At 39.1% G+C, this 15,103-nt stretch overlaps 1 protein-coding gene across 6 annotated transcripts in view; it reads right to left on the reverse strand.

Moving 5' to 3' along the window:
• The window catches only part of gpc4 (glypican 4), a 61,480-nt gene extending 47,062 nt beyond the window's left edge, over window positions 1-14,418 (reverse strand). For all 6 annotated transcript variants that reach the window (XR_015506600.1, NM_131860.3, XM_087280052.1 and 3 more), the window contains exon 1: window positions 13,700-14,418. Coding sequence is in view for 4 of the 6 variants with exons in the window: in NM_131860.3 (NP_571935.3) it covers window positions 13,700-13,853 (154 nt within the window). In the remaining 2 variants the exon portion in view is untranslated. The remainder of the gene's footprint in view (window positions 1-13,699) is intronic.
• Window positions 14,419-15,103: the final 685 nt, after the last annotated feature.

Below are 15,103 nucleotides of genomic sequence, written 5' to 3' on the forward strand. Positions count from 1 at the left end.
AGAGAAAAAGAGATCTGTTGCTACTTCCATTACTTTTAAAAGTACAAAAAGTCTATCTTATGTAGACCCATAAACTAAATTAACATGAAATAATTAAGCATGTTTTAGGCTAGATGCATTTCACATCAAATGGCATTCTACCCTGCCAACATCATTCCATGTCAACCACTCTTGTTTCAGTAGAAACATTTCAGAAGAAGTTACAGTGAGAACTACTTCCATCTGGTTGTACTCTAAACTCGCATAAATCACAAACAAAAAAGATTTAGACCCACAGAAATGTTAAAAATCCATTTCTTGCTCAGCTCTTCATTCAAATCGTATAAAATAAGCACCCAAGGTTCGCTTTGAAATGGTTCAGAGATTAGGAATTTCAGCTGAGGAGAATTAGAGTTGAAGAGACATGGCAGTCTGCCACAAGGCCACGAAAAGCATGTGTGCGAAATGATGCTTCCTTAAATTAATCAGGGATTAAAATCTCTCGCACACAGCTGTCAAAACACCAAATCACTAACATTTACTTTTCAGATGGCACATGGGTTAATCAAAAGGAAATAAATGCACAAAAGACAAAGAGATATGGTTGTTTTGATCAAAAGTCAGGGTCGCGATGGCATACTACTGAGCCGTAACACTTGACTTAATACTTGACTTGACTTAATAACAGGCTTACGAGTCTAGACGGGTGTGTGATCATTAACCAGGGTAAAAGCACGGCAGTTAAACCATCTCCTTCTCTTCTGTGGCAAACTAAAACACAAAGCAACATCAAGAATACACAAAACACAAACCAGATGTAAAAGTACGATACTGGGCAGGGAGCCTTAATACCACGTAAATCCTCAGAAATCGGTTCAGTGAGACTCACATATGTTAGACTGATGCCTATGTGTGTGTGTATGTACACAGTTGAGCGATCACCCACAAGCTCTCATCCTTTTGTACCAGTCAATCTCTGATTGCTAAACCAGAGCAGGGCCTCTGGCCAATTAAAACTCCCCACTGGTAAGCATTCCAAAAGCCTGCCATCCATGAACATTTACCCAGAAGTCCCTGGGGAGATTCCACAACATCGCTCCAACCTCTCGCTCCATGTCTGTCTCCCTCTCCTGCCCCAGCGTGCCGTCTCCGGCTTTGTCTCCGCTCACAAAAGCTCCCTGCCTACACCACTTCCCAGGTCACCTCATTGTGAATCATTTAACTTGGACTGCCTCTTTCACAGACACATTAAAAGTCAGGACACTACATGTTTGGAGTTTAACAGAGGAATCAACGGATTTCTGTTGGTCATTACTGATTTAGTCCTTTCATGGAAGCCGACGTGTGAAGCCTCCCATTCAAACTAAGTGAAAGTCAGTTAATGGACCACTTTTAAGCACATAATAGCAGTGACAATATCAAGTAGTGCTTTATTTGATTGTCAAACCGTGGTCTATAAGCGAAAGTGAAATTGGTGCTATTGTACAATAGTGCTTTGAAGCGATTTATTTTATTTTCGTGAGATCATGTTTTAATAATTCCCTATAATACTATCCATTTGGACAACTTCAGATACCATGGATGATATAACATATTGCTCAATATTTTAAATTCTTCTAGTTTATATAATCCATAAATCCTTTAAATACTTTGAGACATTGCAATAAAGAAATTATACATTTGCATGTTTTAAAATATGAAGTTAACCAACCATTAAAACCATAATTGTATTAAAATGGATGAACTAAAATGGGATGTGGTGAAGAACTGGACACATGGACCTAACAAAATGGAGCAAGTTCAGTTGGAAGCAATTACTCCCCCAAACCAATACCTCAAGCCAGTGATACAATAAAGACAAATTACAATGAGCTGGTGCGTAAGCAGAGACACTGACAGCCTGGAATGCACAGTTTATTTACACGTGAGGAAAAAGTGGGTAAAAGGTACAGGCCAGGAAAAGACGAGGAGGAGAAGGGGTGTTGAGAAAGAAAAGAAAAAAATGGCACAGCTTACTCGGATGGTAGAACGAAGGAATCCCTGTTCAAAAAAATGAACATCTGTGCGCATGTTTGCATGAAGACACACACAGATGGATGACAGTGGAAAGGTTAGCAGGGGGTGGGAGGATTCAATGTGAGAAACTGCAGGCCTGGCTGAGCAGTGACAATACATACATCACCTAAAATAATCAGTCAAACGGTAACAAACAGGACTGCAGGAATCTCACGTTTTCCCACTCAAACATCAACAAAGCAAAGCTCCACTGTTACGCAAAGTAACAGTCATGCTGAGAGGTAAGCAATGTCAGTATGTGAAGAAAAGATACGTGTTGCCTCTTGAAACCACATCATTATTTTAAATCTTTCATTACAATATAAAAGTTTCACATTAGTTACTATGCAACAAAAAACAGCAAATCATTTAATACGAGATGTGCTTCAAACCTTTATTGCAACTGAATAAAGCTCCATTAAGTATTTGACTAAAGGGCAAAATTCGATGGATTAGTGACTAGCTGTTAATTGCTTATAAACAATTGATTCCATATAAGCCAAGGCTTTCACAAAACCTACTTTCTCTCTCCACTTCAACCACATGATAGTTTACATTGAGCACACATGAACGTCACAATATAAAAATAGTTACCAGAAGGACATTTCCCACACGACTCAACCCTCAGTATATTTCTTTCCATCTGTGGTATAGTCTCCTACAGTGCACAGCAGAGAACTTCAAACAGCCGTAGAAGCTCCACGCAAACAACCTGAGGTTCAGGAGGGGGGTATATCTAGGTCAAAGCATGTCTTGTTTGGAAATTTGCAAACCCACCATAATCCGCATAAGACCAAAACCACAAACATCTTCACTGCAGCTCTCTCCAAGTCTAGATCCCCTTCATTTTTACAGTCATATTCCATCTGACTCTCAAAATCCGCTTTTTAAAAGCAAAACATCCCCTTAACCTTTAGCATATGAAAGGTTTTAACACAGGAGCGCTACATCTTATCCTCCTTGGTAAAGCAAACCAGCGGAAGCCCGAGCCGTTCTCTGACACTGTTTATAACTGACTTCTAAGAGTGGCTGAAATCCACCAGATGTCGAAACTGATGGACAAGCATTGAGGTAATGTGCGAGCTGTGTGTTAGAAACAAAGAAGTAGGGATGAGAAAGAAAATGAGAGAGGCCCACGGGCACGATGAGGTCAGGCCAAAGATCATGTTTCCAAGTCCTCAATGCTACAACACAGCAACAATAATTCTAATATACCTGTTGGGCTTAAGAAATTGGATAGTCTGTGGGAAGAGCGGCAGCAATAAGTGACTGTAGCAGGAGTAAGCCTAAACCATGATAAACTTAATATGCTTTTGACGGACATTTCACCTGTTGAAGGTATTATATGTATATATATATATGGACAGGTATGTCAATAAATAAACCAATAAGAGAATCATTTGTGCTCAAAGGAGATTAAATGTGGCCATTTTGAGGTTTTCAGGACAATCCTCCATTTTGTAAGTCAGTGAAATCATTGCTACAACTCGTTGCTCTACCTCAGAAACATTTATCCAGGGTCTGAAGTCTTAAGTGACTTGTAGCAAACTGATTCGTCCTTTTAGGAGTAGAAAAAAATGTCAGTTTAAAGTTAGAGCCAAAAAGGGTTTGGGGTAGAGACATTTATTGTTGATGACCGAGTTCACATCACCCTGTCTGCTAAATTGACTGAGGTTTGAGAGGGAGCTCTTCAACTGCCACCACTCGTCTGCACGAACACCCACCACTTCAATCCTTCGTTCACTCCAAATGCTTTTTAACATGGGTATGAGGTGCAGAATTAGGTAATCGAATGGGTCGTATATATGAGCAAGCCGAAATGAGTCCTGGTCTGAGGCTCATCAGGGGGAGTCTCGAAGTTGGCTGTGGGAGTAATTAGCAGGGATTACAGGAAATCTGGAACATTCCCAGAGCTGAGGGCTTCTGCCCAAAACCCAGATGAGCCCCTGGCCTACATCTCTGGGCTCTCAAAACAGCCACAAATGATTGTGAGAGGTGGGGGGGAAACCACAAGCAAAATATAGTCATGGTTAACATTATTCCTTTCTATTAAGGCTGTTATAAAAATCAAACAATATTATTAGTAAAAATGTAAGTCTTTATATTTGATCAGTTAAAAGCAGGAGTGCCCAAACTCGATCATGAAGGGCTGGTGTCCTGCAGAGTTTACTTTCAACCCCAATCAGACACACCTGGGCAAGCTAATCAAGCTCTTACTAGACTTTCTAGAAACATCCTTGCAGGTGCATTGAGGCAAGTTGGAGCTAAAATCTGCAGGACACCGGCCCTCCAGGAGCGAGTCTGGACACATTTGAACGATATCATATTGTAAAGAAACTATATAGAGCAAGGGTGTCCAAACTCTGTACTGAGGGGCCGGTGTCCTGCACAGCTTAGCTCCAACTTCCCTCAACACACCTGCCTGGAAGTTTCTAGTATACTTAGAAAGAGCTTGATTAGTTGGTTCAGGTGTGTTTAATTGGGGTTGGAACTAAAATATACAAAACACTGGCCCTCCAGGACCAAGTTTAAGCACCCCTTGTTTAAAGCATACTTTCTGAATAAAACCTAAATTATGCCTCACTCCAAAGTTTAGACGGTAGTGTAAACTTGTTTCTGGGTGTTGTGATGGCCATCTTTAAGTAGTTTGTTTAACATACCATGTCTGTGGTAGGGCAGAAATCACAAGATTTGAAACTAAACCTCTTTTAAATTATTTAAATTTTAAATTAAACCTCCAAGAGTTCTCATTTGGTTGACTTTATGCCGTTATTGTGGGTGCAAAAAATTCATGATGTGAGGAATATACCATGGGAGAAAATCTCTGAGCACTGCTCACAGACCAGCACAAACCTGACAGAAACAAACAATAAAAGGGGGAAAAAAAAGAAGAGACACAACCTCTCAAATAACACAGACGAGGAGCTTTTGCGGAGGAATGAGAGCAAGGGAATGTCCCAGTGGAAAACTGTACCCAAAGCTCAAGACTCTAGTCAGTCTCTGCTTGAGCACTCCAGCACATTGCAGCCATGTTAATGCCTGATAACAAAGCCACGGGAGGAAGGGTTTGAGCAAACAGCAGCCATCGCTGTAGCAGTCTGTTTTGGTATTAAAATCATCTGGAAAGCTTCCCACACAGAGCAGATAGGGAGGTGAAAAGAGTGGGGTAAATGAAAAGAACGGGGGATAACACTTGGACAAGACCACGTGGAAATCCAGAATGGATGAAACGGCACAACAAGGAGAGCGAGAGAAAGGGGAAAAAGTGTGTAGAAAATCTGCTTCAGCACAAACACTGCCTACAAAGCAGTCCCTATCCAGCAGGATGCGAGGAACAGGAACAGACCTACCGGCCAAGTTTGGGGGCCCAGGGAGTGTCGATTTAACAGCATGCAAATGGGAAGTGTTAACAAGGAACTTCAGTGGCAGCCTGTATCTGCCTTCAAGTGTGGAAAGCCACAAACATGGGGCCAGATTTTACACAGCACCCATCCGACACCGCTCTGTACTGTGCCAGATTTACTCAGGGAAAACCACAAACTACACTAACAATGTCATAAGAGACACACGTCTTGTGCCGATGAAGTGTGGGTCTTTCTTTCTTCATGTCTGTGCACATCTGCCCTATTCAGAGAGCATGGATGACTCAGGGTGAGTCAGAGCATACGAATCCAGCCCTGGGCCAGATTTCAGTGAGTTCCTCAAATTCCCTATGAGCGGGTCACACGCTCTCGCTCAATCATACGTGGTGGCAGCTCCTCTTAGTAAAATGTTAAGTTGCCTCTCACTGCCGGCCTTCTTCTGTCAGTCAAAACTCCCTCCTCTTTCATTCAATGGTCAGTCAATCCTTTTTCCGAAGATCCTCCGGCTGAGTCTTTGTTGCTTTTCTTATCTCTGAGGTCCCAGCGAGGAGGTCTTGGTGGTCCCCTGTGGAATGCGCCAAGGAGGGGGCAGACTCAGGCTAAAAGGGGGTGTCCCATTGTTCCCATACTCTGCACTTACCCCCCACCAGGCCATCACTCTCATGGAGGGGGGACTTAGAGGAAACAAGAATGAAGACCCAAGTACAACATCTACATCAGGAATCAGATCGGTCTTAGCCGATCCCATAAGGCAGCAAATATTTTACTAGCCACAAGAGCGTGTTGGCCTAGACGTGTAGCCAGGCATGAACTCCTCCTGTCTGCTTGTTACCAAACGCTACTTGATTCACATTCACAAAACCACTTCCTCCTGATAGCCAAACTCAATTACAGGCAGTTATTCAATAGGCTCAGGTCACTGAGAGCACAGAGCACAGATCAGATCCTTTTCAAGCCTTCTCACCACAAGGAAACATGCAGTGCAAACATAACCATCTGAAGACAATTCAACACATCATGACATTTCATGTAGCAAAATCAGTCTAGTGCAATGGAATATGGAGAGAACAAAATAATTCAATAATGATTTTTATACAACCACCGTTAACCATATTTCAATTAGTACATTATACATTAAAAAGTCACTACAGCCCTATTTAAGAAAAGTAAAAAAAAAAGAGCTAAATAATGTTCAAGAAATAAATGTCAATACTGCAATAATACCAACACATCGTGCAATACAACACTAACTTTTGTTTAGCTGTGATTTATCTAATAGATCAAAACTGACAGTAAAGACTTTGAAATGGAAAAGAGAGTTTTAAGAAATAGAAATTATGCTCTTTGAAATCTGCACTCTTTGCAAAATCCTGAAAAAACAATATATTACGGTTTTGAAAAGATTTCAAACAGCCCAACATCAATAGCTAATCCATGATAGACGCGGTGGAGAAAACTTACTCTGCAGACGCGACTATGCCTGATCCACAAGTATTTCTGTTACAGCCAAGAGACCTTACCTTGCGAACACGCCACCAGGTCAAAGATTCACAGTCAGAGAAAGAACTTTATGGCAGTGAACTAGGGGCTCTGAGTTCTACTCTACCGTCAGTGAAAGACTGTCTAGCAAACTCACAAGCAGTGAATTGTGCACAGTTGTCTGCTTTTTAAGAAGTTGGGGCATTTTAATTACTTGCACTTGGATCCCTCACCGAGTAACTGTGACATAGCGTATATGAGATAAATGATATCAATACGTAATAATTATTTTATACATTACTGAACCGATACTAAATCGTCTGCGTCTACACTGTGGTGGATAGAAGAAACAATTGTTTTTGACACCCCAATATTACAGTAACTACTAATCTATTGATATCTTTAGTTTTATTTGCTCTGATAATGACAAGGTAACCTTGTTTCAGCAAGTACAACATGTTGCCGAATCAACATCTTTGAAGACCCTGGAACAACCTTGCATAAAATTTTAAATAAATAAAGATTTCAGGGGCAGTTAACGCCAATTTAGGCTTAAAACTAAAATTTGGTTCTTCTACATGATTCTTATTCATTATCAATCCTCTCTGACTTTAGAAGTTGTGATTAGGGTAAAGGTGAAGACAAAGTTCTTAGGAACATTGTTCCTAGATCAACAAAAATTTGTTGATCCAGGAACATGTCTTCCTTTACAAAACTTTGTCAACCATAATGATACAAACAGCTGCCAACACTGACAACAAACATTATTTGTTCTTTAATTATCGCACTTGAGCAATTATCCTCTGATTATGTAGAACGCTGTTATGAGGGAGGCACTCTCTGCTCTGACACTTTGGCAGACAGGTCTCATTAACTTGGCATAAATGATCTTCTTACTGGCATGTTCAACTTCTTGTGCAGTTTAGCCATCTGACTGTCAAGGGAAACAGTGATTTGTTTGATTTCATCCAATTAGCTAAACAGCTCATTTACATCTACTTAATGGATAAAGCACTGTCACCGTCAACTCATGAATTCAAATTCATTCATGTGTAACTTTCACATGAGGAGGTGGAAAAAACGAGTTGTCCTGCATATTTCGAGAATGCAAAGCTGCAACTCAAAATCAGCTAATGCTTTCATTGGTATATTTGATCTCTTTGGGAAGAAATCAACATAATGAATTCAAGAACTGAGAGTAATGCTGTATCATTTGCAGATAGCATACCATGGCTGAAATATTGAGTTAACAAACACACAAGAGACAAGAAAAGAGGAAGAACTTCTTGCAAAGTTCTGTCTTTGTAAATGTGTTATCATCTACAACGTGAGAATTTATCAGGGTGAAAACACAAGACAAACAATAATCACAAAAAACTGTCCTGCAAAAATATATCTATGTTGATGTGTCCAAGCTGCAAGTCAGAGATTAAGTGTGTCCAATTAAGATTTGATCTGTACAATATCAAGAGGCCAGCGGGGTGAAGTCATCGCCTCTTAAGAGTCTCACAATGTTCTGAAGTAATTAAGAGTATGATGAATCTTTCAGGAGAAAGGGGAGGAAACATGTTTGATCTTCGCCATTGTCCATACCTGAGGCATGACATAAGAGCAAACTGCCAACATAAAGCAAAGCAGATTTCTCCAGAAAAGGAGGAAAGGATTGTGCTGGATCTCTATGAGGAGCTGTTGACAAGGCAAGATACCAATCTGGTCAGTATTAACCACCCCTCCTCAGAATCTTTTGAAGATGGGCCGCCTGCCACTGGGCGGGAAGCACTTGACACGCATGTTTTATGACATCTAGGGCAATCAAACTATCACAAGTAGCAAGGCTTTTCATGAGAAAGCTATGCAGTGCTTTTGGTTTTGCTGAGGATTGGATGATACAGGCGGTTTAGTCCTCAGCAGGAATCTATGTACCCCAGAGCTTAAAGAACTATGAAGCTACTAAAGAGCAATAATCCAGCCCCCTCAAACTGAGAGGATCTAGAGAAGAACTCTAACCACAAAGAAGGATCTTACTTCTCCCTAAGCAAAAGCTCCTTACAAAACCATGCTTATCCAGCAGAGAACACACAGAAACTTCCTAAGACCAATTTCACACCACAATCTTCAACAGAGTACAGCTAAATGGTAGGATAAAGAGGTTCCAGCAAACTTTTTTCCCTAGATTCCTAAACATTACACCATGGCACCCCACAAATGTTGATATACGAATGTAGACTTGCACTACCTGGCTTCTGACCTGACTTTAAGGACATAATTAGTCTTTAAAATATTTATGCTTAAAGGGTCAAAGGTTCTAGTCAAGTATTTAAGTAACTCATCATTATCATACATTAGTCACATCTGCTGGACAAATAGCTAGAAGCTATAAGAAGCTAAACTTAAAGGGATAGCTCAGCTTACCAAGAACATCATCATCAGTTGTATCAGCCATTTATTATTCCATCCCAAACCTATATAGTGTTCAGATAATTAACAATCTGATTCCAGGTTTTCTAAGGTATTGGTAGATCTTTTTGGTAGGTTTTAGATGCAAAAAGTGAGAGGTGAAATAAGACAGACAGACATGGTGACCAGCTGTGCTACTAAAGCAGGCGGCTCTAAATCCATGTGTTGATAATAAAGGAGGAAAACCACAATACATCCAGAAATAGTGTTTCTATGTTTATTCACGGTTCTATTCTGCTCTGAAATGTGCAGCAATGAAGAACAGAAACACCCATCATTCCCTCAGAGATAACACTGACACAATCATTCAGATACAAAAAAATTCTAAGCACTTTTAAATGTAGCCTAAAGTACAAAATATACATTGAAAATTCACTTTAATAGGCGTCTAACAGACATCTAAATATAGAAAGTTTGGCTAAAACAAGGCTAAATTTGGGCTGTCATTGAAAATCTAATAGACGTCTAAGAATAGGCCAAAACAACTGAAAAAAGTGTTGCATGCAGAATTATTGCGTTGAATTATTTGTGTTGAATTTAAACAAACAAATTACATTTAATAATGTTCAACTTAATTTGTGTTTAAATTCAGCCCAAATAAACTGTAAAAAATAAATAAACACTTAACGTAAAAAAAATTTGTAAATCCAAGGAGTCATCTTTGAACAATTTTTTTCAGTGATAGCCATTAAATAAACAGAAATTAATAACTAAACATAAAGTCTGTCTAATGCTTGCTGGGATGCTTATAGCAGAATAGAGCAAGAACATTCAGAACGATTTAGTTACCACAGGCTAGAAGAAACAGGCTAAAAGACAGAGCACAGTTTGTGGGCTTGCTTCATGTCATATAGTCATGTTGTGTTTTTTACTATATGACTATACAAATAAAACCAATTCATTTATGATTTTAAATGTTGACAGACCAGTATGGCCAAAAATGATGAAGTATTTTGTTTTTTGCATTATAATGACTGAATCTGCAGTTTAAATGTAATGCACACAAGATTAAACAATCCTACTAGATATCGTAGCCATTTTATGAACAGAAAATGCAATAAAATGTACATTATATTTGCACTGCTCAACTGAAATGCTCAAATAGGCTACTCTGTGCTGGTTAAAATTACACTTTTTTTTTTTTTACAGATGGGGTGAAATTATTACCAGGAACAAACGTATATTAATAATAAAATTTCTGATTAATTGCAGGAATGTTGAAAACTGGCATGTAAGGGATGTTTTTGACCATTCTCTAAAACAATATGGCATACTAAAAACCATGGAATTGTGTTTTGGAACTACAGAAGAATAAATAAGACATGTTTTGACTACAAGGTGAAGAGGGCCAGCTCTGAAAGCTAAATCGAGGGGGGCCACTACCAGTTCAATTAGGTTCTCCTGTGGACATTTTCTCCCCAGCAACAGGAGACATTGTTAAGCCAAAGCAGGGCTTTTTGTGCTTCCTTTTTTGGCTTTCTAAGGACCTCCACCCCTCAGCGACAGCAGACCTTGTCACTTTCTCTGTATCAATTATCTCAGTCTCTTATTGACAAAAGCATGCTAACTAAGGTTAGCCTTGCACAGGGCCCAGACGCATATTGTGTACCATTGTAAGAGGCACACGCGCATGGCACCCAAACATACCCTCTAAATGAGATTTCAGTGTTTATACTTTAAAGCATCACAACAAAACCGGAGATTTGACACAAAAAACATGACAAATGCAGGCATGTTGGGGAACACTTAAAGTTTGCATTACAATGACAACTCAGGGAAGACAATAGACTTGTTGGACTAGTGGAAAGAACAAGGAAAATTAGGGTTCACAGTTGTTCCTCTTCACCTAGCTGCAGTCATGCATGTAGCCGGGTTAATCATCAAGAATCACAAAAACAAGTATTACACAACAGCTTATTCTGGTGCTCGAATTTGATTTAAAGTTTAGGTGTCTAGATATTCAGTTTGTGTCACTGATTATTGTATTAGAGAGCATGTGAGTGATAGGTATCTAATAAAGACACTTTTTAGTATTTTACGTTTAACATGACAAAAAAAATTATATATATAGTATATAAACAAGCTGTAATATGAATAAAAGATAGGACAATTGGTGACCTTCACTCTGTGTGTGCTTATACATGCACATTTTTAAGTTTATTTTGTGTTTGTCCCAATTCTTACACACAAACTTGTAAAAAGTCCATTCATTCATTTGCTTATTGGCTTACTACCTTATTTATCAGGAGCCACCACAGCAGAATGAACCGAAAACTATTTCAGCACATGCTTTACGCAGCAGATGCCCTTCCAGTATTGGGAAAAGTTTGCATGGTTGCAGTACTTCATAAAACTGTAACTTCTTGTGCAAAATAGACACAAAATATTCCAACACTTATTAATCATGGGCCCATCTTAAGTCAAATCATACTGTAACAATGATAAGGAATTTTTATAACGTATAAAAAACTATTGTGATGTAGGAGAGAGCAGCCACACTGCTCCACACATGGCTCTTTCATGGTGTGTTTGGTTTGATCAAAAACTCTGAAGTGATTGCTCTGAATAATTGTGAATGCTATTAACTTTACCTAGGTGTGCAACAAACAAGACGACCAAGACCTCTAAAGATTGGTCTCAGTCAGCTTCCAAAGGCACCCTGCATCTAAGTTTGGTCTAAAAAAGTACAGTGTGAATGCAGGACTAAGTATATAATTTTCTTTTCGGTCCAGTCCAGTTTTTTTGTCTGTACTGATGGGTAGACACACATGAAATCTGTGTGCACAGAAATCAGCAGAATTCCGCAGATATTTATTTAATTGTGTAAATGTGTGTATATTTATACTAATTCAGTTTTTAATTATTTCAGTAATATTATTGACTAATGTGAAAATTTTCATTTAATTTATTTACAATACAGTTTGTAAAGTAATGTCTTCTGTCTTTTAGTAGATCTATTATATGATAAAGTCTATCATATAATAGATCTACTAAAAGACAGCAGATATTACTTTACAAACTGTATTGTTTAGCAAATAAGTTGATCTACATGGATTAGCATTGTAAACATGAAAAAAGTTAAAAAGCTATTATTATTATTATTTTTTTTTTTTTTGTTCAAAATTCTTCACAGAAAAAGCAAAAAATGTCTGCAGATTCTGCCTGGCCCTTATAATGGGAACCCTAACAAATGGGTGAACTGACCAGGTTGTAACTGTTATTAGCTGTACACTACAGCAATATGGCACACTTCAGCTACTAAAGTGAACATCAGCATAGCTGTGACTTCCTGCGAACTCATGCCAAAATCAGCACTCTGGCTCATGTGATAGTGCTTAAAATTTCTTAAAGCATACTTTTATTGTGTCATGCGAGTTATCAAGTCAGTTTCATTAAATATGTTTACAATGTAGATTCAGTTTCCTGAACTACCTTGGACGAAGCCTTTCGCTGGTCAACAAAAAACTTTCTCTTTTACTTGAGGGGAAATAAGACACTGATTATATCCAAACGGTGTCCTGAGGCTAGTTCTCCCATTGAAGAGGAGCTAAAACTGCAACTTGTTACGCTCCCCGCCCCCATTGCCGCTCCTGATAAAATCACTGCATTTACATGAGCATTAGCGCTCCTGAATGACAATCACTGTCCGATGACTGACTCTCGCTTATAATGACAAAGTACGACGCTTTGGAACAAAGACAGCAGCTGGGGGTGCGAAACATTTGTAACTATAGAAATGTAATCACGAGCTGTATCCCGTTTGAAAGATGAAGAACTCCCCACTTACAATCCGAAGTGTAGTAACGTATGGAGAAAGCGACTTAAAGGGACAGCTCACACTTAAAATTTCGGTCATTCTTTCCCCTAAAAATTAAGTTGTGTAGCATAGAATGGCAGCCAACATTCTTTCTTTATATTATGCAAATAAATAGTCACTAAAGCAAACATTGGGCTATAGCCTACAGAACATACCTTACATTGAATAGTTAAAAAAGCAGTAACGTTACAGGTATAAAATAATACACAGTCTCTGAGAACTGTCTCTTAAAGTCTAATGTAATGTCTAAAGTATGTGTGTTAGTCACCTTCCTGACCTAATAAAATCCTAAAAGCAGACAGTATGAAGACCAATAAGAGTGCACAATAATTTTCAATAGAGATGTTTAAATAAATGTGCGGACACGAAATAAGCACCTTGCAAACTTTATACACTGCTTTCTGGACATACAAAGCGACATATGTAGCCAGGCCAAACTGTACGCACAGTGTATTTACATGGCTTTTTTAGTACACGGAGCCTACCAAACGAATCTGACAGGCTTAACAAGTGTACCGCATTTCGTGTAAATAAAATCAGTGTAACTCACCCTGCACTCCTTTGTTGGGAACATCGTTGACGTTGAAACCTTTGGAACTGTAGGCAGTTCTGACTTCATTGCAGTTCTTTGACTTCTGATCAGCCTGAGCCGACGCCAAAACCACCACAGACATACATACTGTAAACACAACGATCATCTTCATCGCTGACTGCTTAAGTAATGAAGCACCAAAAATGAATACAAAACAAAAGGTTCAGTCACGAAATCTCTTCGATTGGCACTTCTGGTTGCCTCATGGGGATGCGGAGTCTTTCTGTGTTTAACTTCTTTCAGACGCTCGGGTCTCGCGAGCTGGATTTTCTTGAGTAATAAAAAACCGGGCCTCCGAAAAGAACAACGAGCGAAACAATCCCGCAGTGTATACCGAATAAAAAGCGAGCAAAAGTAACAAACAGCAAATAAGTCACGACTTTATTCTCTTAGTTTCTGCTTTTTAAAAAAAAGAAGAAAAAACAACAGCAAGTCTGCGCTATGTCCAGTGCTATGCACGCGCACACGTTCAATGCTGTAAAATCAAGGCACTTCAAAGGCAGTTTCTTCTTTTGAAAAGATCCGCGAAGCAGTTCGCTGTGTAGAAGAAAAAGCGACAAAATTTGCTATCAGAAGTTTTGGGAAAGTTTTCCACCCTCTCGCGCTGAAGTGAAGTCGGGACGCAGAGTGGGAATCGAGAGTCGCTTGTGCGCGCGGCGAGATCTCAGCACAGAGTCAGGACTGCGCGAGCACGCAGCCGAGTTCCGGACAAAGAGCGAAACACACGGGGTGGAGCATGGCGCGCGCAGGAGGCTACAATATTAACATCTGTAGTCTGCCGGTAGGCTATTCATGAACATACTGTACAAATCAAACCTGAAACGTGATGATATACTAGTGACATTTCACTGGGGCTTTTGCCAATTTAACTGACGGTAAAAAGTATCAGGGTGGCTTCTTCTATATTGTTCACTATAGTGTTTATACAACGGACACTTATCTCGTAAGGCCATGGGAGAGGATATTTGAATGGCAGGACAGAGGCAGACAGACAGACAGATAGACACATAGACAGATAGATAGATGATAGATAGATAGATAGATAGATAGATAGATAGATAGATAGATAGATAGATAGATAGATAGATAGATAGATAGATAGATAGATAGATAGATAGATAGATAGATAGATAGATAGATAGATAGATAGATAGATAGTAGTTCTATTAAAAATGACCTTTACACTGATTATTTTGTGCAAGTGAAATTCTAGAACAGTAATCATTATGTTTAATGGGGACATCTGTCAGCAGATGAATAAAAAAAATACCAGGCAATACTCATTTTGGAAATTGACTTAGATAAAGACTATTTCTTGTACATTATGTTATTTTAACAGTTACTTAAAAATAACTGCATACT

Source organism: Danio rerio, chromosome 14 (assembly GCF_052040795.2).
Source record: "Danio rerio strain M-AB ecotype USA chromosome 14, GRCz13ab, whole genome shotgun sequence".
NCBI classification, from domain to species: domain Eukaryota; kingdom Metazoa; phylum Chordata; class Actinopteri; order Cypriniformes; family Danionidae; genus Danio; species Danio rerio.